The sequence below is a fragment of the Podarcis gaigeae genome (genome assembly GCF_964106915.1).
Source record: "Podarcis gaigeae genome assembly, chromosome: 6".
In the NCBI taxonomy this organism is placed as follows: domain Eukaryota; kingdom Metazoa; phylum Chordata; class Lepidosauria; order Squamata; family Lacertidae; genus Podarcis; species Podarcis gaigeae.
The window spans coordinates 55,071,475-55,095,593 of record NC_139682.1 but is presented as its reverse complement, the minus strand read 5'-3'; the positions used below and the strand labels follow the sequence as shown (position 1 = coordinate 55,095,593).

General features: G+C 38.8%; 1 protein-coding gene across 2 annotated transcripts in view; it reads left to right on the top strand.

Moving 5' to 3' along the window:
- BEND5 (BEN domain containing 5) overlaps positions 1 to 24,119 on the top strand; it is a 736,551-nt gene that overhangs the window by 5,130 nt on the left and 707,302 nt on the right. For both annotated transcript variants that reach the window (XM_083742456.1, XM_083742460.1), the window contains exon 2: positions 3,270 to 3,392. In XM_083742456.1, coding sequence (XP_083598582.1) covers positions 3,270 to 3,392 — 123 coding nt within the window. The remainder of the gene's footprint in view (positions 1 to 3,269; positions 3,393 to 24,119) is intronic.

Below are 24,119 nucleotides of genomic sequence, written 5' to 3'. Positions count from 1 at the left end.
CATTACATGCATCTGATAAAGTGGGCTCTGATCCACAAAAGTATATGCCATAAAATTTAGCCTTTAATGTGAACTAACAAAATTGTTGTTGTGGCTACACTAATGCAGTTAGCCTGCTGGAAGTAATGTTATAAAGGAATCTAAACTGGATAATGCTTTGTACCTACTGTTAACATATTAAGGTTGAGATCATATTCATTGTACATGCGAGTAAGTTAAGTTGACCTCTGGGATTTACTTCTGCTTGTATTGTTATCATTTGCTGATCCTAAACAACATCTTAAATTAGCTTAGGGCAAATACTAATTTCCTCCTTCCCTTGAAACCCTTCTCTTGAAAATATGACTATGGAAAAGGGAAGTGGACCTTCTTGCTGCTGGAAAGCAGGCCCTTACAGATTACCCAAAGGGAATACAGTGGTACCTCGGGTTAAGAACTTAATTCGTTCTGGAGGTCCGTTCATAACCTGAAACTGTTCTTAACCTGAGGTACCACTTTAGCTAATGGGGCCACCCACTGAAGAAGAAGAAGAGTTTGGATTTGATATCCCGCCTTTCACTCCCCTCCAGGAGTCTCAAAGCGGCTAACATTCTCCTTTCCCTTCCTCCCCCACAACAAACACTCTGTGAGGTGAGTGGGGCTGAGAGACTTCAGAGAAGTGTGACTAGCCCAAGGTCACCCAGCAGCTGCATGTGGAGGAGCGGAGACGCGAACCCGGTTCCCCAGATTAGGAGACTACCGCTCTTAACCACTACACCACACTGGCTCTCACTGCTGCCACGCCACTGGAGCACAATTTCTGTTCTCATCCTGAAGCAAAGTTCTTAACCCGAGGTACTATTTCTGGGTTAGCAGAGTCTGTAACCTGAAGCGTCTGTAACCCAAGGTGCCACTGTATAGTCCTTTACAGAAAAAAGATCTCCCACCCTTGAGTTAGATGTGGGATGGTTCATAAGTCCTGCCCAGAAAAAATAACCTCTTCAACCATCTCTCCAATAGCCTTTTCTTTCCACTTTACTTTACAAGGATAGGTAGTCTACACAGGATTGGTGCTAGGTCTTAACCTCTGAGGCACAATCTGGAGGAATAGTGTTGGGTCAGACCCTGTAAAAAATATGAAGGGTTAACTTACTCAGAGGAACAGTACAACAACTGGCCCTTGAAACAGTTTCGTTCAGATTGTTAAAGAACACAGTGTTTCAAGCTCTGTTCCTGAATACCATGCAGACTTAAGCACTTCTCAGTGTTTTCAGTAAAGTACATTTTAGGATAATTTGCCCTGTCTTTTTGCTATTTTAAACCACTTTTCTTTTCCAAAGATTAAGGAAAAGACTGGCGATTGCAGACTTTGGCAAGAGTAATAGTTTAGCAATAGCAGTTCTTTCTGATTTAGTCCTATTAAAGTCTACTTTGCTGTACACTCTCTGTAGAAGGAAATGTTACATTCTTTGTCAGATTAGACTACTGTAGTTTGGATCTTTCTTTTACAGAAAAGTGCAGTGATGTTATAATAAGTATGAACTAGATAAAATAAAACACAAATGACCAATTTCTCATTAAAGAGGTGCTAGGTTTGTTGCAAAGAAACCATGCATTATATTTAACTAACTTGGTTAAACAAAAACTAACAGATATCAAAGTCTTTCCAAATTCTAATTTGAAGAGGATATAAAAGTAATCAGTCTCAGAAGTATTGAAAGTAATTGTGCTACACTCTTGTTTTTACTGATGTTGAAAAATAATTTTTGGTAGAGCAATTGATGTTGGCATCTGTGCATCAGGTTTGGTATTTGAGAGCAAGCAAGTAGGAAAATCACCACAGTTTTCTTAAAGGAAATGCTGTGCTTTCCATAGATATGAACTCCCAGATAATTTGCCTGGATTTAGGGATGCTTTCAGAATTGTCTTCATTTGGAGTTAGTTGTGGTAGCAAAGTGGAGCCAATGCATTAGAAATCCTGCTCTGTTTTGTTTGTTTCTATTCTATTTTTTTTACAGTACTTTTTTTACAAGCAACTGCTATGCATGCACTGTTTGCTGCAGCTTTCAGTTCCTTCATTGTTTTATTACTGCTGTGCACACATGTACTGATAAAATATTGTGTGATTGTGTATATGATTAAACCAAGATTCTAGTTGTATAGTGTTTTACCTATGCACATGTGCACAAGGAGCATTTGTGAAACATTAGAGAAATGAATTAGGTAATCCTCTAATTTCTAACCAAAAGCGTATGTGTTCATTTTAAATTAACAGTTGATTTTCCCACGTAATTGAATATAAATGTAACTATATATTTACACGATAAAAGCAGTGTGTCAAATTAACCTAATATATGCTTTTCTGAAATCAACATTCTTAGTTAGGACACGGAATCATTTGAGAATGTGAGCTCTTGATTACAAAGGGAGAAGAAAATAGTAATCAATGTAAGTAAGCAGAGGGCTGCATGCTGCAGCCATAGGATGGCTGACCAGCAGATGGAAAAAGAGGTCTCCCATGGCCTTACTTATTTGACCATGATTTGAATTTTAGCAATTTTATGCAGTGATATGGATGAACCCTATGTGTATTATTCCATTATCAGTGCATTTGGTTAGAACAAAATTTATAGGATTCCAGCATAGGGGTGCACAAATGCTTGGATCTATTCCCTTATTACAGTACACTAGCCACCATCAGCAGTCCATTGAAGCTACTGTGCATGGCAGCTGTGAATTTTAAAGCCCATTGTAGGAGCTCTGTTTTAATGTTTGTGTACCACCTTAATCTAGTGCACAATTCACTGGTTGAATTTGCTGGCCATCTGATCTGGGAGATGGTGATCAGGTTACCACAGTGTCTTGCTGTGGAAAATGTTTATAATATATGATGTGACTGTCTCTTTAGGGAAAGCTCTGAACTTCATGCTCTGCAGTGCAACTGTGGGTCTATTCTAAATAATAATTAGCCTCACACATGCTGATGGGGTCCTATGCAAAATACAGTATCTAATAAGGCCTTGTTTCTAGACCACCTGTTATTGGGGGGTGTTGAGGGAAGGTAATTGCCATTGCCAGATCATTAGCTCCTGAAATCTCATTGCTACTGGGAAATGCTGTTTATCAGATACTATTAAAGAATATACTTGGAAAACATCATAGCATATGAGTGAGTATTATGTTTCATCACCTGTACAAACTATTAAAATTGCAAAGGAAGATAATCTCTGTGTTCTATTTTGGTATCAAGTTTACAATAATATCTAATTAACTTATTTTTATTCCAACAGGTAGTGACATAGGAATAGATGAAATTATCACAGGAAACTTAAACAAATGCACCGCTGTTCCACCAGGGTATTTTGGACAACCAAAAAAGGGACATCTCATATTTGATGCCTGCTTTGAGAGTGGTAAGTAGAATGTTATTTATAAAACAATAAGAAGTTGCAGACATCTATGAACTTGCCAGCTTAGACCACAAAACGTTTATAAACAGTGATAACCAAGAATGTCATACTTTGTGAATTGATTTCAATTAGTCTATGTTTTGGATGTTGCCAATGTATACATCATGTGTTGAATGTTGCTTCAACATGCATAGACAGACTTGTACTACTGTGAACATAATCTAGAGATATGGAACACTGATGAATTATTCTGGCCGCTGTCATCATCATTTCATTTCTATATACTTTTCTCTATATGTTACTCTTAGGCCATGACAAAATTTCAAGAGAATAAATACATCAGCAATGCATTGCTATCCTTCATATGTCCATGTATATACAATTTAAAACAGTTTCATAATCACAAATAATACAATAACTTCAACATAATTCTTTCATAATTCATTACTAACAGGAAGAAAGTGAGATGCCATGTCACCCAGCAGGTTGTAGCAGCAGAGTAAATCTTTTTAAAGACCCACAGAAAAGGATGGGTCAATCCTTAGTCCTAGATGTTGGCAGGAACAAGATAAAATTGGTTTTGTTCAGAATGGTTTTATCCAGTCTTTTCTATATAAATATTCACAGGACAAGGAAAGTCCTAGGTTCAATCCATTATATTGTTGGTTTAAAAAAATCAGAGGTGAACTCTCTTTCCAGTTGCAGTACTCATTAGTGGTCTAGAATGACAAGTATAGTATAGGACAGATTTCTATGTCCACAGGGAGTAGTGTAGTTGACTGTTCTTCAGTTCTCTAGGTGTTATTTTGCAAGGTGTTTTCCATTTTGACTTCAGTTGACATCTTTGAGAGATATATGACTAAAATGTTTTGCAACTCTGAACACTTATTAGTGTTTTACTTGTGAGGTAGAGGTTTCATGAAATTATTTTTCTGACATTTAGTTTATTTCTTCCAGAAAACTCTTGCAGTTTTTAAAGTGGAATGTTGTCTCTTTGCCCTATTTGAACATAATGGATTGGGGGTCATAAATAAGTATTGGTTAGGTCATAAGTTTTAGTTTTGATACTTCTGCTCAGAACAAAGTGCTTTCAAAATACTCCATAATGATGTTGAAAATAGTTGGCCTTTGTAAAGGTTCATTTTTTTCCAGCTTGTTAACTTTAAAATGGTAAGTAACCTTCAATCATCTTCTAACTTGTATTTATCCATTTTATCTATATAATAGTAAAGTGATAAACAATGTTGCACATTTAAACTAGTTAATACAGCTAGGTGCTGGTATAATCTCTAGAATATTTTTTGTTGGGCAGTACACATGACAAAGTTAACTAGCTATATTTTTGTTTTGAAAGCAATTATAATAGAAGCAAAGAAACTGAGGAACCAACAACAGCAAGTAAATGTTCAAAGTGCACCCTTTCCTCACCCATTGTGGGCAACAAAAATGTTATCCACTCCCCTTTTTGTACTTGCTCTAGATATCATTTGGTTCCTATCCTTTTTGAGAAGTAGCATTCTGTTACATGTGTTTGCATGCAATTTTTAGTCAGTATTAGAACTGCGGATTCTAGAATTGTGGGGTGTCTCTTGTTCATAGCTTTAAGCTCACTAGGTATCTCTAGACAATTTCAAGCACAGCCTTCCCACCGAGCATATGCAGAATTATTGCAGCTGGTTGAGCGTTTATATAAATTATCCTGAGCACTCAGAAATACTGTATAAACATCATATGTTGTTTGAAATTTTCATGTAGGCACTACCCTCCATCTTAGTGGGCAACACTCGAAAAATAGTTTTGGACAAAATTGGTTATTTAGGTCTGAATAACTGCATAGACTTTTCTATGTATATATTCACACACGTTGTTGTTTAATCGTTTAGTCGTGTCCGACTCTTCGTGACCCCATGGACCAGAGCACACCAGGCACTTCTGTCTTCCACTGCCTCCCGCAGTTTAGTCAAACTCATGCTGGTAGCTTCGAGAACACTGTCCAACCATCTCGTCCTCTGTCGTCCCCTTCTCCTTGTGCCCTCCATCTTTCCCAACATCAGGGCCTTTTCCAGGGAGATATTCACACATACACACATGAAAAAGAAGCTTATTGTGGGTAGCGTCACATCATTTTGACTGAGTGTGTCCTAACAATAATCATTTTTAGCTTAAAATGTTACATCAATGCCTTTGATAGATATCCTTATAGTAGTATGTTGAAGAAATTGTTATAATGGTTCACAAATATTGCAACCGCTACTCAAGGAAATTGTTTTATAACTACTTTTTTGTGGCATCTCATCCTGTTTCCAGATGCCTGATGTTTTATTATTTCAGTGTAAGATAGAACTTACACTGTTGTTATATAATCTCACTTTGTGTGTATCATAGAATCATAGAATTGTAGAGTTGGAAGCAATCTTAACTAAAGTATCTATGGCAGATGGACATCCAACCACCTGCTTAAAAACCTTCAATGAAGGAGATTCTACCATCTTCTGGGGGTGTCCATTCCACAGTCAAATAGCAGGATAGCATGTGGAGGATATAGATCTAAACTAAATATTTGTCATAGCCTGGTTCAATAAAATTTGAGACCAATGAAATTTAAAAGAGATTCCAACTAAACATTAGGAAAAACTTTCTGACAGTAAGAGATGTTCAAGAGTGGAATGGGCTACCTCAGAAGGTGGTGGACACTCCTGCGTTGGAGGTTTCAAAACAGAGTTTGCATGGTCATTTGCCAGGGATCTTAATCTTTGATTCCTGCATTTTAGGGGGTTGGGTTATATGGCCTTTGGGGGTCCTAAGTAATTCAAAATAGAGATTGAACATCTCTTAAAAACTTTTTATGTTGATAGGTCTAAGTGGCTATTTAAAATTTACTTAAGTAGCTAGTCATTTTAATGATTGTTATGTTTTTATTCAAAATAAACACTGCTATATTTATTGGAATATTCACCATCAATATATACACAAACCACTTAAGAGTTTAACTATAAGTAACTTAACTTAAGAGTTTAACTATAAATAGAGTTTTTAAGAGATGTTCAAAAGTCAAAAGTGAGTAATTGGGACCCGTAGCATGACTTAGCTGTCTGCAGTCTACAGATACATTTTGGGCAGGTTTAATGAAATAAACAATCGTCCATATTTTCTATTTCTTTAAATTATATTGGTTAGAGAACCTATTTAGGAAGATTTGTTGCTGCAAAATCAGCAATTTTACTCTATTTCAAGATGAACATGCACTGTAATGAGACTCAGAGGGAAATAATTTATTAACATCTTTCCTGAGAAGCTCAAAATTCATTTGAATACAAAATGTTACCTTTGAAGCATAATATTCCACTGGTTAAGCACATAAAATTCCTCTGATTAGGCACATAACTCTTCACGTTTGCCTTTATTGATTCTGTTCAGTGGTCTAATTGCATTCTAGGTTTAGCCTTTACCATGCTAATTTTGATTTAGGGTTTGTATTTCTTAAAAACAAACTGGGTGCACACCATCTATTATAGCTGCATGGTCTTGCTAAAGCTAGTGGGAACTTTGGGATCAACTATAATGACACAAAGTGGAGGTAAATTACTACAATATATAAAGGTGTTTTTTTATATGGTAGCATTTTGCAACAGATTAATAGTCTGAATTGCACCTAGGAAGAATTATTTGTTTTCTGTGGTGTCTGGTGTAATTGGACTTTTGGCATCACAAACACTGTGTATTTTAAAGAATTGTTTTTAGTGTGAATGTATTTACTTGGTAGTCAATCCACCATTCCTTCTCCCTGGAAGTACAGTTGGAAGCTTGCTCATGTTGAAGGTATTTTGTGTCCAAATTAAACATTATTATCACACTTGTTCATAAACCACAAGGTAATTTGTGTCATGCCCATTTCATTGTTGTGGTTTCATCTGCTATTGCACCATCAAGAACATTCTTTTTCTCTTCTTCAGTGCAAGTGTCATTCCATACTCCAACATTTCTCCGATGAAAATAGGGACATCCTATTCAATAATGATGATGATGATGATGACAATATTTATACCCTGCCCTTCTGACGGGGTTGCCCTAGCCGCTCTGGGTGGCTTTCAACGCATATAAAAACATAATAAAACATTAAACATTAAAAAAACTTCCCTGTACAGGGCTGCTTTCAGGTATCTTCTAAAAGTTGTATAGTTCCTTATCTCCATTCCCTCCAACATTTCTCTGATGAAAAAGGGATGTCCTACCATACCCACCAATATTTCTCCACTGAAAATAGGGACATCCTAAAGAAAAGCATGACATTCTGGGATCAAATCAGAAACCAGGATAGCTTCCAGAAATCTGGGATTGACCCTAGAAAATAGGGAAACTTGGAGGATCTGCCATTCATGGGACTCAAGCAAAGCCATTCTTCGCATTAGTAACTGAGTCTTGTTATTTTTTTATCAACAGCTGCTAAGCCTCTTTGCTGTTTCTCTGTAATTTCTCAGCAAATATGTTTGAAGTGTACAATCCATTTCCCATTTCCCATCACAGGTACTTATTCTTACAGCTTTTTAGTATAAAGGTGTTTTAGTGAACAGATTCACAATATGAGTCTGGGGTTTTCTTGCAACTTGACAATTAAAAATAGTGCAGGAAGTGACCACACATCGATTCCTGCACGATTCAATGCACAAAAGGGGTCTTGGGAGTGGGGGCGATGTGTGTTTGTGTGTGTGGCTTTGTGTTTGCAAGTATATAGGAAGTGCGGTAATTTTCTGCACCATTTAAAAATGCATTTTTACTTAATGTTGTGGAGGTACCATACTTTGAAGTTGTATGGTATTTACTTTGTTAAAGCAAGATAGCAGTATTTAGTTCACCGTATAAGTGCTACGTGTAGTCAAACTAGCTTTCTTGATAGCTCTGTAGAATAAACCACAAATCTAGGTTTTTTCCTGAGGTCTGGTTCAATTGGACAAATGAAAGTGCACTTCAGCAAATTGTGAACTGGACTGAAATCCGCTGACATTTCTACATGTGAGTGTTTAAACCATTAATATGTATTTATGGATGACACGATTAAACAAACATATAGGCACTTTGCAGTTAATAATAATAATAATAATAATAATACTTTATACCCTGCCCATCTGGCTCCAAGTGTCCCTATATTCCTGGGACATCCCTGATTTAGAGAAGACATTCTGGTTTCTGATTTGATCCCAAAATGTCCCGCTTTTCCTTAGGACGTTCCTATTTTCACCAGAGAAATATTGGAGGGTATGGAGTGATTTAACTCCCAAGCTGTCTGAAGGCAATCTTGTATAGGGAAGTTTTTTTTTAAAAAATGTTTAATGTTTTATTATGTTATTATATATGTGGGAAGCTGCCCAGAGTGACTGGGGCAACCCAGTAAGATATGTGGGGTATAAATAAAAATTATCATTATGGAGCGGGATGTCCCTATTTTCATGGGAGAAATGTTGGAGGGTATGATAAGTAGGCCCCAGAAGCTGCTGCACAGTGATGGAATTCTATAAAGTTCTACCCTAGGCAAGTTTTGAAAGTGTTCTAAATTGAAAGTTGGTATTTAGGATTTCTGTTTAGCAAGATTTTGAAGCTAACATTGTAGCTGTTAAAAGACTGTTTATTTATCATTTTTAATTGGATTTTATATTTGTTTTATTATATTATTAGGCATCACAAGAATTTGGGGCAGGCTTTGCAGTAAATATGAACAGATTATTTTACCACTGTTGTTGTTGTTGTGCCCCCACCTTTTCCCTTGACAGGCTGCTTCCTTGAACTTTTTTTTTGAAATCTGTAATAATTTCCTGAAGATAGAAGTCAAGTTATATGTAATCCCCTGTCTCCATGTTGTTGTTGTTAAAATATAGGCACTCTGTTTTTCCCTTTGCTATCCTTACATAATCTTGCCAGTCTTTCAGTATTTTCAGATATAATTCCTGTGTGCTCAGAATTGTTTGCATTTTTTTCTTTGAGCAAATGTGGGTGCTTTTATCTTATCCTACCATGCTATCCCCTCTTTTCCTGTCTTACATTTGGGATCAGCTGATGATAACAATGTTTTTCCTTCAAATACTAATGTACAGGATATATTGTGTTTCATTTTCTTTGTAAGAGCTTGTGTTCTCTGTTGATTATGTTACTAGCTGCTATGCCAGTTCCCTACATGAGGTTGGTCAGCTCAGGTAACCTCATAACATAAATCTACAGTTCTCAGAATGATATAAACCTCATATGATATAAATCCATGGTCAAGACAGCCAAAACTGCTGCTGACATCAGCAAGGAACTCCATCAAGGTAGGAAGAGGATAACTAATTCAAGACTCTACCAGTTGCTATCAAGTCAGCTGTCTGTGCAAAGAAATATATGGCAGCTCTCAACATTACTACCTGCTCTTTTCCTAATTCTGAAATCACCCAAACTCAAGCACTTTATGCATAATTTTCTTAAAGTGAAATAATTAAATGGGGGTGGGGTGGGGGCTTGCCATGTAGCTCTGTATCCTGGCCCAACTGCACTGACTGCCAATTACTGGTAGTTTCTGGGCCCAATTCAAAGTGCTCATGTTGACCTATAAAGTCTTACATGGCTCAGGACTTCAATACATTAAGGACCACCTCTTTCCATACAAAACGACCTGTACCCTGCACACAAGTTTGAGGCCCTTCTCAATGTTCCCCCTCCCCAAGAGGTTCGGAGGGTGGCAACACAAGAGAGCCTGATTTCTGTTCTTATCCTGAAGCAAAGTTCTTAACCTGAAGCAGTATTTCAGGTTAGCGGAGTGTGTAACCTGAAGCGTATGTAACCTGAAGTGTATGTAACCCGAGCTACCACTGTAGTGCTAAGGCCAGAAGGGGTTCAAATTGACTAATGACCTGCCAAGTGATAGGAACATGGCAAAAGATTTTAAAATCTGCATAAGTAGCTTGTGGGAGACTGGCAAGTAATGTTATCACCATTAGATAATAAATTGTCAAGTAGTTGAATCACAGGTGGCAGGGATAGGAAACCAGCTAGTGAAGCTCTTGACTTCAGTCTCTACCATCATTTGAAAATGGTGACGAGGTGCAGATTCTTTGGGAGCAGCAGTAGAATAAATCCCACAGAGTCAATATTTGGGTCCAAGAGGTGCCTCTTCTCTTGGGCTGAAGGATACTAAAGGGGCTTACAGATGTAATCTCAGAGCCTCTGTCTATAATCCTGGAGAATTCTTGGAGAACAGGTGAGGTCCCTCATGATATTCTTGCAAGGAAGCTGGTAAAATGTGGGCTGGACAAGGTAACTGTTAGTAGTTGGTTCACTGACTGAACTCAAAGAGTACTCATTAATGTTTCCTAATCATCCTGTAAAAAAGTTACAAGTGAAGTGCTGCAAGGTTCTGTCCTGGGCCTGTTGTTCAATGCCTTTATAAATGATTTGGACAAAGAAATTGAGGAGATGCTCATCAAATTTGCAGATGACACCAAACTGGGAAGAGTATCCAATGCTGCAGAAGACAGATTCAGGATTCAATATGACCTTAACAGATTGGAGAACTGGGCCCAAACTAACAAAATGAATTTCAATAGGGAGAAATGTAGGTTCTGTACTAAGGCAGGAGGAATCAGCTGCACAAATATAAGATGGGGAACACCTAAGCTTACTAGTAGCACATGTGAAAAGGATCTATGGGTCTTATCAGATCACAAGTTTAACATAAGTCAACAGTGTGATGCAGCAGGAAAAAAAGCTAATGATATTCTAGACTGCATTAATAAAAGTATAGTGTCCAGATCGAGGGAAGTAATAAAAGGTAAAGGGACCCCTGACCATTACGTCCAGTCACGGACGACTCTGTGGTTGCGGTGCTCATCTCGCTTTATTGGCCGAGGGAGCCGGCGTACAGCTTCTAGGTCATGTGGCCAGCATAACTAAGCTGCTTCTGGCGAACCAGAGCAGTGCATGGAAATGCCGTTTACCTTCCTGCTGGAGCAGTACCATTTTATCTACTTGCACTTTGACCTCCAGTGGTTCTCGGCTCAAGTGATGGGGCTAGGCAAGGAGACACAGACATTCTTGTGGGTGGACTGGTTCTACTTGCATCCTTGGATATTTCTGATGGGGATCATCCCATCTTGCAAGCTGAAATGCTTGCACTGACAGATCAATTGCCATTGCACTACATTAAACTTCTCCCAGTGGGTTCTGCTTCCAACTAAATACAGCTATGGGATGTTTTATAAGTATTAATGTGAGATTTACATGTATTTTATGACTTATTGCTATTATATGCTTTGTTCCATGGTCAGTGCAATTAAATAAAAATAAAATGTAAATTTATTTTGACTTTGCTTTGCTAAAGTTCATAGTACTACTTTCATAGCCTTTTGCCTTACTGTGTTGTCCTTGGTGCTGAAGCTGCTTTTGCATCTAAACAGCAAATTGTATTTATAGGCCAACTAAGTCAGTTCTTGGTATGAGCTTTCGTGTGCATGCACACTTCTTCAGATGTATCTGAAGAAGTGTGCATGCACACGAAAGCTCATACCAAGAACTGACTTAGTTGGTCTTTAAGGTGCTACTGGAAGGAATTTTTTTTGTTTTGACTATGGCAGACCAACACGGCTACCTATCTGTAACTGTATTTATAGGGCTATAGAATATGAGATAAATCTAGCCGGTCAAAGAAATTGGAAAGGAAGGTGGAGGTTACATAATTTTTTAAAAAATGATTATGACTACTAGGCTTCTATTCTAAGCCTTGTGTATTTTTTGACTGTTTGCAGATCTGTATATGAAGCTACTTCTGTTTTGATATATGACCTTGCTTGTATAGATTGTAGATCAGATTTTTTCCCCTCATTTAGTACAACAGCAACTAATTATGAGAATGACAATGTGTCTTTCATTATTTTAAAGCAGTCACTGAATTACAAAAAAGAAGGTTTAAATTAAAGTGAACTTTACTAAGGCAATTTTGCTGTGAAAGTGATACATTCAATGTGGAAGCGAGACAGAATTTCACTTTTCTCCTTTCATGATATGAACACAGTTTTCTAAGACTGGCATTTCTTTCTTTCTTTCTTTTCTTTTCTGTTTTTTAACCTTTCATGCTAATGTGGACTGGATGGTAGACCAATGATTTTTTTTCCTATGGAACTGTTTTGACATTCTTAGTATTTTTGTAAATATCAAAGAAAGGACAAAAACTGCAATTTTATTGCATTAATATTAATAATAATTTATCTGCCAGGAAAACATTTAAATACCACTTGACATTTACAGAGAAAGATTAATGTTTAATTTGCCACAAACCCTGAAATACATTGAAATAAAAGAAACTGCTTCTGTATTTGGTAAAAGGAAATAACAGAAAAAAGCTAGTCACTTGAAAATAGTCTAATCATAAGGGAGGACCAAAATATCTTTCAAAATGTCAGTATTTTAAAAGTATATGGGTGGGATGGAGGGAAAGAGGATCTCACTAATGTGATAAGCATTTAGAAATAATGAAAAATATCACATAAGACCAAAGGGGATACAACTAAGGAAATAAATTGTAAATATGATCTTTTATGTAAAGAAACCAGCCAAATGTGACTATTCCAATGCTATATGATATTTTAAACTACAATGCAATATATCAAGCATCTAAACAAATTTAGCAACACCAGCAAGAAAATATTCCATTGTAATCTCCTGGAACAGAGACTAGGGTGCAGATAAAAAGAAGGGTCCCTTATGCGTCTGTTATTTAGTCTGTGCTATGACACTCCACCCCTAGGTCACCTCATCAAATCCCATGGCTCTCTGTACCACCTGATACTTGGTACGCCCAGAACTTTAGTCTAATTCAGTTCTGTGTCTCTAGCTGCCTATTGGATAATTTTCCTTAGATGTTTCATCACTTTGTCAAGTTCACTATGTTCAACAATGAAATTCTTATCTTTTCTCCCAAGCCTCCCTTCTTTTTATACTCTGTGAATCAATTAATATCATGACCCACTCAGCTAAACATGCACAAAGCCTTGGCTTTGCCCACAGTTCCTTTCTCTTCTTTGTTTGTTATATTCATATAGTCATGTCACATCTTCCTTTTCAGCACTGCAAAAATACAGCCTCATGCACATGTCATCTTTCACATTGACTGGTGTCCTTCTGCTTTCTTCAGAGGAATCTTGTCAGATGGTCAATGGGTGCCCCCATGTCCTGTGCACACCCAGCCAAGGAAGGGAAATGGCAGATAGTTAATTCTTTCTTGACAAAAACATGCACACCTATACAGCAGCTTCTAAGGTCTACCACATGCGTACACAATTTTAATGTCTATGTAGCTGTTTTCCAGGTTTGTGCCTGCTAGAGCAGTTGAAGCAACAGTGGGACCCTGCCCCTCCTGCCCCAGGCTTCTGTACCCTTGTCTGATGGAGTGCTCTTCAAGCCCCTCCTGGTTCTAAGAAACAACTGTCATGATCTATTCCAGATAAGGAAGACATACATCTGATAGTTAACTCTTTATTAGCAAGAGAAACACTGCAGCTTCCATGGTGCTCTGGATACACACACTCACATGCTTCTAGCCTGAATGCAGCTGTCCACAGGTCTGGGCCCTGTGAAGCAGTTGCAGCAACAGTGTGGCACCACCTCCCCTCCTCTGGCTTATATACCCTTCTCTGAAAGGCTGTGTGTCCACAACCTGAGACTTACCCTGCATTGAAGTCATCCATGCTCTTCCCTTTTCCAGTCCTTTCTGTTTATAGGAGACAGTGGGGTGAGCGAAAATCTACTGATCCTTGCCTGAACCATCCCTTCTTTCTCTGCTACATCCTGTGTGCCTTCCTCTGCCTCAGACTGCCCTGATTCTCTCTCCTTCCCCAGGCTCTTGTCTTGCGGGTTGTGTGACACCCCATAAATCACTGGTCTCCTCTCCTGGGTCACTCCCCTGGTCCCCTGTCTCCACCACACTCTCTTTAGAACCCTGCCAGTCCCTGATAACAGTGGGGCCGGATACAGTTGAGATTTGACCAGCCTGCCCCTCACCTGAATGGCCTCTTCCTCTGCTTCCAACCCACCCTGTGCCCCTAGCTCCATCTTTGACTGCTTGACCTTTCCCCTTCCCCTTCACTTTCCCCTTCCCCAAGGGCATGAAATGGGAAAGCAAGAATGGTGGGAGGCATGTTGAATGTCAGGGATGAGGGGGTAGTCCTACCCCTGCTTTGATGGTTGGGGTGAATAAGCAGTAGAGCTAAATCAGGGACCAAAAAGACAAATGAACTGACACCTGCTTTGCTTTCCTTGGTTGCTGCAGCCACAATTCTGTGGATCCATCCTTTCACATGTTTAATTTCCATTTGTAAGGATCATGGGCAGTGGGAACAGGGCTCCAGGAGGCAGTTGATGGTTTGGAGAGCTGGCAGAGAGAATGGGCTACCCCATTTGTATAAAAGTCAGGGAACAACATTCTTTTTTAAAAGTACCTCATTTATAATTCTCATCAAACAGTAAGAACAATATTAGTGTAAGATAAAAACCACGGGCCTTCAGCCATTTTCTCCAAAGGCCTTTGAAAACAGATAAATTTTAACTTGACAGAATCCCCAAATTATAGTTGCTCCCTATACCTTCTGGCTGGGTGCCACAATTTTATTCATTTATTTATATAACAAATATACTGCCTATAGTGAAAATCTTCAAGCAATTTACATGAAAACAGTCTGTTTTATCACACAATTGCAGCATTTGGAACAACTGGTCCTTTTTTTCAGCAACTTAGATGCATGTTCTGTGAATACTTACTAATGTTTCCCCTCCCTTTTGAAGGAGTGTTGGTGGTGAAGCAGTTAGGCTTTTACTGGGAAAACAACACTTTGTAGGACCCCAGAGGGGGAAACAAAGTGGGATAGGAGCTTTTAGATGTTTATCTGGATCTATGACTTTCAAGATTTTGTCTCCATTACAGACTTGGCTGTACTTGGTTCATAAGAATGTTTTGTGACTTAAGAGCAACAGAAAGCTCCAAATATACTCTATGCATCTCAAGAGAGCATGGTGATAATGGTGACAGTATCTGCATCCCCATAGGGGACAATGTCATCTACTTACGTACACCAATAATAGCTTCTTCTTTTTTTACAGGTGCTTTCTGAATAGTGGTGTATATGGTGAATATGATTTTTAAAAAAATATTTATTCCTTTTTGTGATTTTGTTGTCTGAAAAAATGGATTTGACTGCTTCCCATCACTGTATTTATCTTTTTTCATGAGTAAAAAAATGAAATGTGTTACATGGTTCGCTGGGAAAATATTTTTAAAGACTTTTTTGAGAAGTTTCCGCTTTCACTTAGAATATAATCTATATAATTGCTTCATTTTATCACCTCAGTTTTGTTATCTTTTCAGTAGCATTCAGCTGATGGCCCATTCTAGAATGAATATTAAAGTTCAATGCTTTTTTTAAAAGTTTATTTGAAAACATAGATTAATTCTGCTTGGCTATCTTGAGCACAATTTCAGACTCCGAGCTCTGTAAATGATGTATGTATTATGCAATTCTGCACATTTGTTCCCAGGTTGTTTTTATTTAAGGGTTTTGTATAGATTGAAATGCAGCTGCAAGTGTATTAATGATTTTCTATTGCCATCTTGTCCAGATTTTTATTGTTCAGATGAAAAATAGTATTTTGAGGCCTAGCAATGTATTGACAAAAACAGAGGAGTACTTTATATATTTCTTTTGAAAAACTACTCAAAATTGCCTTGGCTACTTCTATTCACGTGTATTTTAAAGAATGGGTTAACTGTGAGCTTTCAGTTAAGGTTTAATTATTTTTTCTTCTGTTCACCATGGTGCTCACTTTTCTCTATTTAGTCAAACCAGAATTATATTCCTGCAAGCAAGGCACACAATAGCCAAATGTTCTAGGTGCAAAAGAGGGCATCTGACCTTTTGTTACTAAGCATTGACAGGTGCAACCTATTTTCGTCCAAATGGTGTTAATTTGCGTGTGCAAATTCATCCCCTGAAATCTGTATTCTGTATAGCAACCACAGGGGAATTGATCATAATCATGAATAGTGTAATGGACAGCTGAGAGAGATAATTACTGATATTTCAACACATTCATGCCTGTATGTTGGGTTTTTGAGTACACTCCTGTTTTCATTGCTTGTTAGGGAAGCTGAAGTTAGTTATTCATTGCTGGACAAAAAAAAAGGTGTCTGCAAAAGTTCATGTGCAAGGAATAGCACATTGTTACAAATTAGTTTCCTTTACCATTTCTGGCAAACTCATTACAAAGTAATCGTGACCTGTGTTGAAGTGCACTTCCTCTGGGACCAATAACTGTAAATAAGCAGGGCTGCAAGCTGGCTGATAAGTTGTTGTTCTGAAGATAACAGTCCTTTTTAGCAGTGTGTTTGACCTTTTTCCTTTATATTGCCTGAGGCTTGTCAAAGACCCTCAAGGTCTATTTTTCATCTTAAAATTCTCTGTAGAAAAGCACAATGTGTGGTTTAAGAAGATTTTAGGATTGCTTAACATATCTCTGTTTTCTTGCATTTTTATAATAATTGTTGGCATACTTAAAAACTCCAGCTAGCATTTACTGGAACAGGATTTCTTTTGTCCTGAAATGCAGCCTTTCTTATTGATCTAGGATGCACCATGTTTTAGTATTTGATGAAGAGTTAAGTTCATATTGTAGGTTAAATAAAGTGGTAGTGACATTCATCTTTAGAATTAGTTTACAGTGTTTGTATTTTAAATATGTTACAGGACATAGTTTTAAAAATCCCACTATATGCTAAACAAGATTTTATTTAAAAACTACTTTCTAAGTTTCTATCATAAGCTTAGTATAGGTATTTGTGATCCTTTCAGTTAATTAATCTAAAGTTATTGGCCACTCTATTTCTGCGACCAGGAGAGTGATTCTTTATTACGGGTGATGTTTATGGGCGCAACCAAGGCGGGACATAGGGCAATCAAGTAAAAGAACAAACAAACTTTACTGAGGCTCTGCCCCCCAACATAAATCCTGCCTCCCCCCCCCCCCCAACTTAAATCCTGGCTATGCCCATGGCAATGTGCTTTGTCATTACTTTTCTTTTGAATATGAATTTACCTACCATAATGCTCAGATGTACTACAAATTAAATGTCATTTCCTGCAAAAGTAGATCTGCTGCCCAGAATGTAAGACAAGGTTCAGCATGTATACAGAATGTGCTTTTAGTTCATCTATCTTGTCCAACTCTTGGACAGTAATAATAGTCTAAGCAAAACTAAGCACCAAATGATACTTTTATGACTGTGAAAATGTGAGTCAAATCCAGAGAATAAGGAAGAAGGGAACCAGGCAGAGGGCCTTCTCGGTAGTGGCGCCCGCCCTGTGGAACACCCTCCCAGCAGATGTCAAAGCGATAAACAACTACCTGACATTCAGAAGACATCTTAAGGGAAGTTCAGGGAAGTTTTTAACGTGTGATATTTTACTGTATTTTTGGTTTCTATGGAAGCCGCCTAGAGTGGCTGGGGAGACCCAGCTAGATGGGCGGGGTATAAATAATAAATTATAATTACGCCTTAGCTTATGTGAAGATGGAATAATTTTTTAAACCTTGTAGCTGACATGACTTCTAAAGCTTTCCTCCCACAAGCCACCATGTTAAATGCCAAGTAGCTAACTATTTCAAGTGATATTGGAATTGGAATTGCCGACCCAATTCTAAATCAGACTATGGGGAATTATCATTACAATTTATTATTGGGCATTCTGGAAACATTCTGGCACAAATGGTAGCTTATTATTTTTATTTTTACTTTTTTTTTACCATATGTCAGAAAGAGATGGTGCCCCAAGGATCCAAGCCTTCACATTTTGTTCTGTTAGTGGCATGTCCAGCCAAGGGAGGTGGATATCCTTTGCTCAAGAGAGTAGACCAGAAATAGCCCCAACTTTTGTTCACACCTATGCTCTGCCTTTCTTTCATATTCAAATCCAAACAGTGGCACTCCTGCCATTATCAAGAGTGAATTTACTTTGTTGTTGTTTAGTCGTTTAGTCGTGTCCAACTCTTCGTGACCCCATGGACCAGAGAACGCCAGGCACCTCTGTCCTCCACTGCCTCCCGCAGTTTGGTCAAACTCATGCTGGTAACCTCGAAAATACTATCCAACCATCTCGTCCTCTGCCGTCCCCTTCTCCTTGTGCCCTCCATCTTTCCCAACATCAGGGTCTTCTCCAGGGAGTCTTCTCTTCTCATGAGGTGGCCAAAGTACTGGAGCCTCAGCTTCACAATCTGTCCTTCCAGTGAGCACTCAGGGTTGATTTCCTTCAGTATGGAGAGGTTTGATCTTCTTGCAGTCCATGGGACTCTCAAGAGTCTCCTCCAGCACCATAATTCAAAAGCATCAATTCTTCGGCGATCAGCCTTCTTTATGGTCCAGCTCTCACTTCCATACATCACTACTGGGAAAACCATAGCTTTAACTATACGAACCTTTGTTGGCAAGGTGATGTCTCTACTTCTCAAGATGCTGTCTAGGCCTGTCATTGCCCTTCTCCCAAGAAGCAGGCGTCTTTTAATTTCGTGGCTGCTGTCACCATCTGCAGTGATCATTGAGCCCAAGAAAGTAAAATCTCTCACTACCTCCATTTTTTCCCCTTCTATTTGCCAGGAGGTGATGGGACCAGTGGCCATGATCTTCGTTTTTTTGATGTTGAGCTTCAGACCATATTTTGCGCTCTCCTCTTTCACCCTAATTAAAAGGTTCCGGAGGCGGCGCGAACGGTAATGGCTGCCCTTTCCTAACCGGGAGAGGGAAGCTACGCTGGAAAAGGGTCGTCCGCTACGGCGAAGCGGAGACCCATTCTGGAAAACCGCAGGCAGCGGAAGCCTGCGGTCTCGGGACCCGGCGGGCGCCAGGAGCTACCCCCGAAACGTTGAGGGAACCCCGTAAGGGGCTCCGGATCGCAGAGGGGGTAGCGGCGCTGTGGGTCTATGCGCATTCAGCGGAGCGAAGCCGCGTTGCCGTTGCCGGTGAGCGTCGACCTTTCTTCCTTCAACACAAGATTCTAAAACGTAACAACCCGTGAGTAATTGAGGACTTTACTAAATTTCGGGACCAAAAATATTGAAAATAAGCTGAAAGCGGAGAGACGAGGAAAAGGAAGTCCGTCCTCCGCAGCCATTGACTTTTAAAGCAAAGAGCAGGAGGAGTGGAGGCATAGAGAGAACTTTTGACAGCTCAGATTGAGCACCCGCAGAAATTACTTTTCCCTTTAAAGACTGTAAGCAATTGATTTTTGGACTTTTATTAGGACTTATACACTCCTTTCTTTGTGGATTACAATTCTGTTTAAGAAGCCCAGGTGTCAGAACTGCCTGAGCAGTAGAACTGTCAGACTGCAAATTTGGATACATTCTATTTAAACTTTGAGACAGTCTGAGGGAGTTCAGAATGGTTACGTTCTTGCAGTAAGCACAACTTGAAATATTGTGGCAAACCTAAAACCAACTCTGCTAAAACTACTTTTGTGAAGATCCCTAAGTATTGGTTCAGATTTCGTATGTGGAATGGACTCTTCTTCCTAGGACATTTTATGCTCCCCCTAGAGGATTGAGGATTTACAACAAAAACATTGTTTTACTTTCTATTTCCCGGCCCTTTGTTTGACTGCTACCATCTGGGCCGTAGCTTTCCCATGGGAATAACTCAGCTTGACCTTGACTGCTAGATAACTTTGGAATGAGTGGCGCAAAAAGAAAGGGATTAAGAACCAGACAAACAACTCTGACAACCGTAACTGCAGCCTCACAAGCACGCAGATCATCTGTGCCCACTTTGCCCTCGGAGGAAAAAGTTACCTCCCTGTCACAGGCAGGGGAGGAAGAAACTGAGGATTTACAACTAGAAGAGATGGCCTCAGGAGGATCTGGTTCTGTACTAGAGAGAATTCTTGAGAAATTGGAGTCTTTGGAGAGGAAAGTTGACCAACAAACTGCGAAAATTGACCTTAATACAGAAACTTTAAACAAATTATCTGGGCAAGTTGCACAGAATGCACAAGCAATCGGACAACTGAAGGAGGCTGCAGGTGAAAATCAGAAACTGGCCGAAGAGACCAGCCAAAGAGTGGGAGAGTTGGAAAAAGAAGTAAGGCCGCTCAGTAAGCAGGTTGGGGAACACCAGACCTATCTCTCCATGTTGGAACTTCGGAACAGGGAGATTAATTTAAGGATAAGATCGATACCAGAAGTGGAAGTAGGTAATCTAGCTGAGTTTCTGACCAAAGAATTCTCCAAGTTCTGGGGTCTAGAGGAGGAAGATTTTAAAATTGTGTCAGCCTTCAGACTTGGAAGACTCACAAAGAGAGAAAGGCCCAGAGACTGTTTGATTACGTTGAGATCAAAGGAGGAAAGGGACAAGATTTTGGGCCTGCACTACGGAAGCTCTTTGAACATTTCGGACAAAAGAATTGAGATTTTTAAGGACATTCCTAAACAGCTGTTGGATCTTAGATCTGAATATTTGGATTTAGTAAAACTGCTGAGAAGCAACTCAATCATCTTTAGGTGGGACTTTCCCCAAGGACTATCTTTTACCTTTAGAGGGAAGAAGATTAAAATTAGAACTTTGGAAGATAGGGATAAGTTTTTGACTGCCTACGGAGAGGACCTTCACAAAGGACTTGAACTACCCTCAGGGCCTGAACCACCACAGGTGCCTGTACCTCAGAACCCTGAAGACTTACAGAACAAAATACCATCCCAAGGAAACTAAACAGATCTATCCAGGATGTCTCTGCAACTTTTAAGTTGGAATATAAATGGCTGCAACAGCCCGGAAAAAAGGAAGAAAATCTTTCACATATTAAAAAAGGAGCAACTAGACATTACTTGTTTACAAGAAACACATGTGACCAGGCTCCACAGGAAAATATTGGTAAACAAAAGGTTAGGCCAAGAATTTATATCTTCGGACTTAGTTAAGAAGAGAGGAGTGGTGATATATGCAAAGGAGAGCCTCTCACCAAAATTTCTATTTAAAGATGAACATGGAAGAATTTTGGCAATTGAAATACAGCACCAAGGAGAGAAAATTTTGATATTAGGAATCTACGCTCCAAATGAAGGGAAATCAGAATTCTACAAGAAGTTGCATGAGATTATGCTGGATTATCTGGACTATGATAACATCATTATGATGGGAGATATGAATGGGATCGTTTCTACAAACATGGATAGGTCACAAAGCCAAAAGGTTACTAAAGAAGGCAGACTACCAAAGACCTTTTTTGAAATGACAGACAACATGGACTGGATTGATATATGGAGGACAAAGAACCCCTTAGGGAAAGAAGGAACATTTTTCTCTGAAGCCCAACTGACTTGGACAAGAATTGACCAAATATGGATTTCTAGAGGTCTGGCTCCTAAGGTGAAGAAAGTGGAAATCTGCCCAAAGACCTGCTCCGATCATAATGCGTTGAAAATGGACATGACATTATTACCAACCGGCTCCTTTAGATGGAAGATGAATGACAACTTGTTTAGAGATCAGGAGATTATCAAGAAGGCCAAAAAAACAATAAAGGACTATTTTGAGATAAATTTGAACACTGCTGTGGAAAAAAGAACAATCTGGGACGCAAGCAAAGCTGTGATGAGAGGGTTCTTGATACAACAGAACGCCATAAAGAAAAGACTACAAAATGAGAAAAAGGACAAGATTTTGGGGAAAATTAAAGAGTTAGAGAAGAAACTAAGAGTAAACCCGAAGTCACAGCCGATTTTGAGAGAAATTAAACTTCATCAGGCACAATATTCCAAACTGATAAATCAGGAAATAGAATGGAAGATTAAATCAATGAAACAAAAAACATTTGAATCGGCTAATAAATGTGGGAAACTGCTGGCATGGCAGTTGAAGAAGAGACAAAAGCTGAACATAGTAACAAATTTGGAAATAGAAGGAAGGAATATTCAGAACCCGGTGGAAATTAGAAAATGTTTCCAGAAATATTTTAAGAAATTATACACTCAAGGGCCACAAAAGGAGGAAGAGATTGCAAAATTTTTGGAGAAAAATGGACTTAAAAAACTATCACAAGAAAATAGATCACTCCTGAATAGTAAAATAACACGACTAGAGATAGAACAGGCCATTCAGAATATGAAGTTGGGCAAGTCTCCAGGGCCAGATGGCTTGACCTCCAAGTACTATAAGACATTAAGTGACTATTTGATTCAACCATTGATGGAGGTCAGCAATGAAATTATGGAGGGAAAGAAGGCGCCTGAATCGTGGAAGGAAGCTTTTATCACATTGATACCAAAATCAGAAACTGAAAAGACACAACTTAAGAACTACCGCCCCATTTCCCTTTTAAACGTGGATTACAAAATATTTGCTGACGTTTTGGCAGGAAGACTCAAAAGAGTTTTAAATGAGATAATTCATAAAGACCAGGCAGGCTTTCTCCCAGGAAGACATTTATTTGCTAATACAAGGAACATTATTGACATTTTGGAACTTTTGCAAACAAATATTAACACTAAAGCAGTTCTAATTTTTATAGACGCGGAGAAGGCCTTCGATAATATTTCTTGGAAATTTATGAAGGGGAATTTAAAAGAAATGGGAGTGGGGCGGGGTTTTGAAAATGGGATTGACGCGATTTATTCAGAACAAAAGGCAAAACTGATAGTTAACAATGTGGTTACAGAAGAGTTTAAGATTGAAAAAGGGACACGACAAGGCTGCCCGATTTCCCCCTTGCTGTTTATTTCTGTCCTGGAGGTGCTCTTGAACTTGATTAGAGGGGACCGGTTGGTGCAAGGGATTCAGATCGGAGTGAAACAATTTAAACTTAAAGCTTTTGCAGATGACCTTGTTTTGACATTGCAAGAGCCAGAATCTAGTACAAAAAGAGTGTTACAATTGATTCAGGACTTTGGTCGGGTAGCGGGCTTTAAATTAAACAAACAGAAAACTAAGGTGTTGGGAAAAAACTTGACAGATGCAGAGTCAGAACGGTTTCAGAGAGAAACAGAACTAGCTGTGGTTAAAAAAGTAAAGTACCTAGGGGTAAACATAACAGCAAAAAATCTGAGTCTATTTAAGGATAATTATGAAAAATGTTGGTCTGAAATTAAGAGAGACTTGGACAGTTGGTCAAAATTGAAGCTTTCTTTGTTAGGCCGAATTGCTGCTATTAAGATGAATGTATTGCCTAAGATGCTGTTTTTATTTCAAACATTGCAAATTGTGGATAAGACGGAGTGCTTCAGGAAGTGGCAGAGAGATATTTCTAAATTTGTCTGGCAGGGCAAAAAGCCCAGAATTAAGTTTAAGATATTAACTGATGCGAAAGAAAGAGGGGGCTTTGCCCTGCCAGACTTAAGGTTGTACTACGAAGCCGCAGCTTTCTGCTGGCTAAAAGACTGGCTACTTCTAGAGGACACTGATGTGTTAGATTTAGAAGGTTTTAACAATGCATTTGGCTGGCATGCATACTTATGGTATGACAAAGTTAAGATCAATAAGGCCTTTAAGAACCATATTGTCAGGAAAGCAGTGTTTAATGTCTGGACAAAATACAAAGACCTATTGGAAAATAAAACTCCAAGATGGCTATCACCTCTGGAGGCTAAGGCCCGAAAAAGACCCAATATGGAGGCCAAATGGCCGAAATATTGGGAAATAATAGAGAAAGAGGGCAACAATTGGAAATTGCAGAGTTTGGA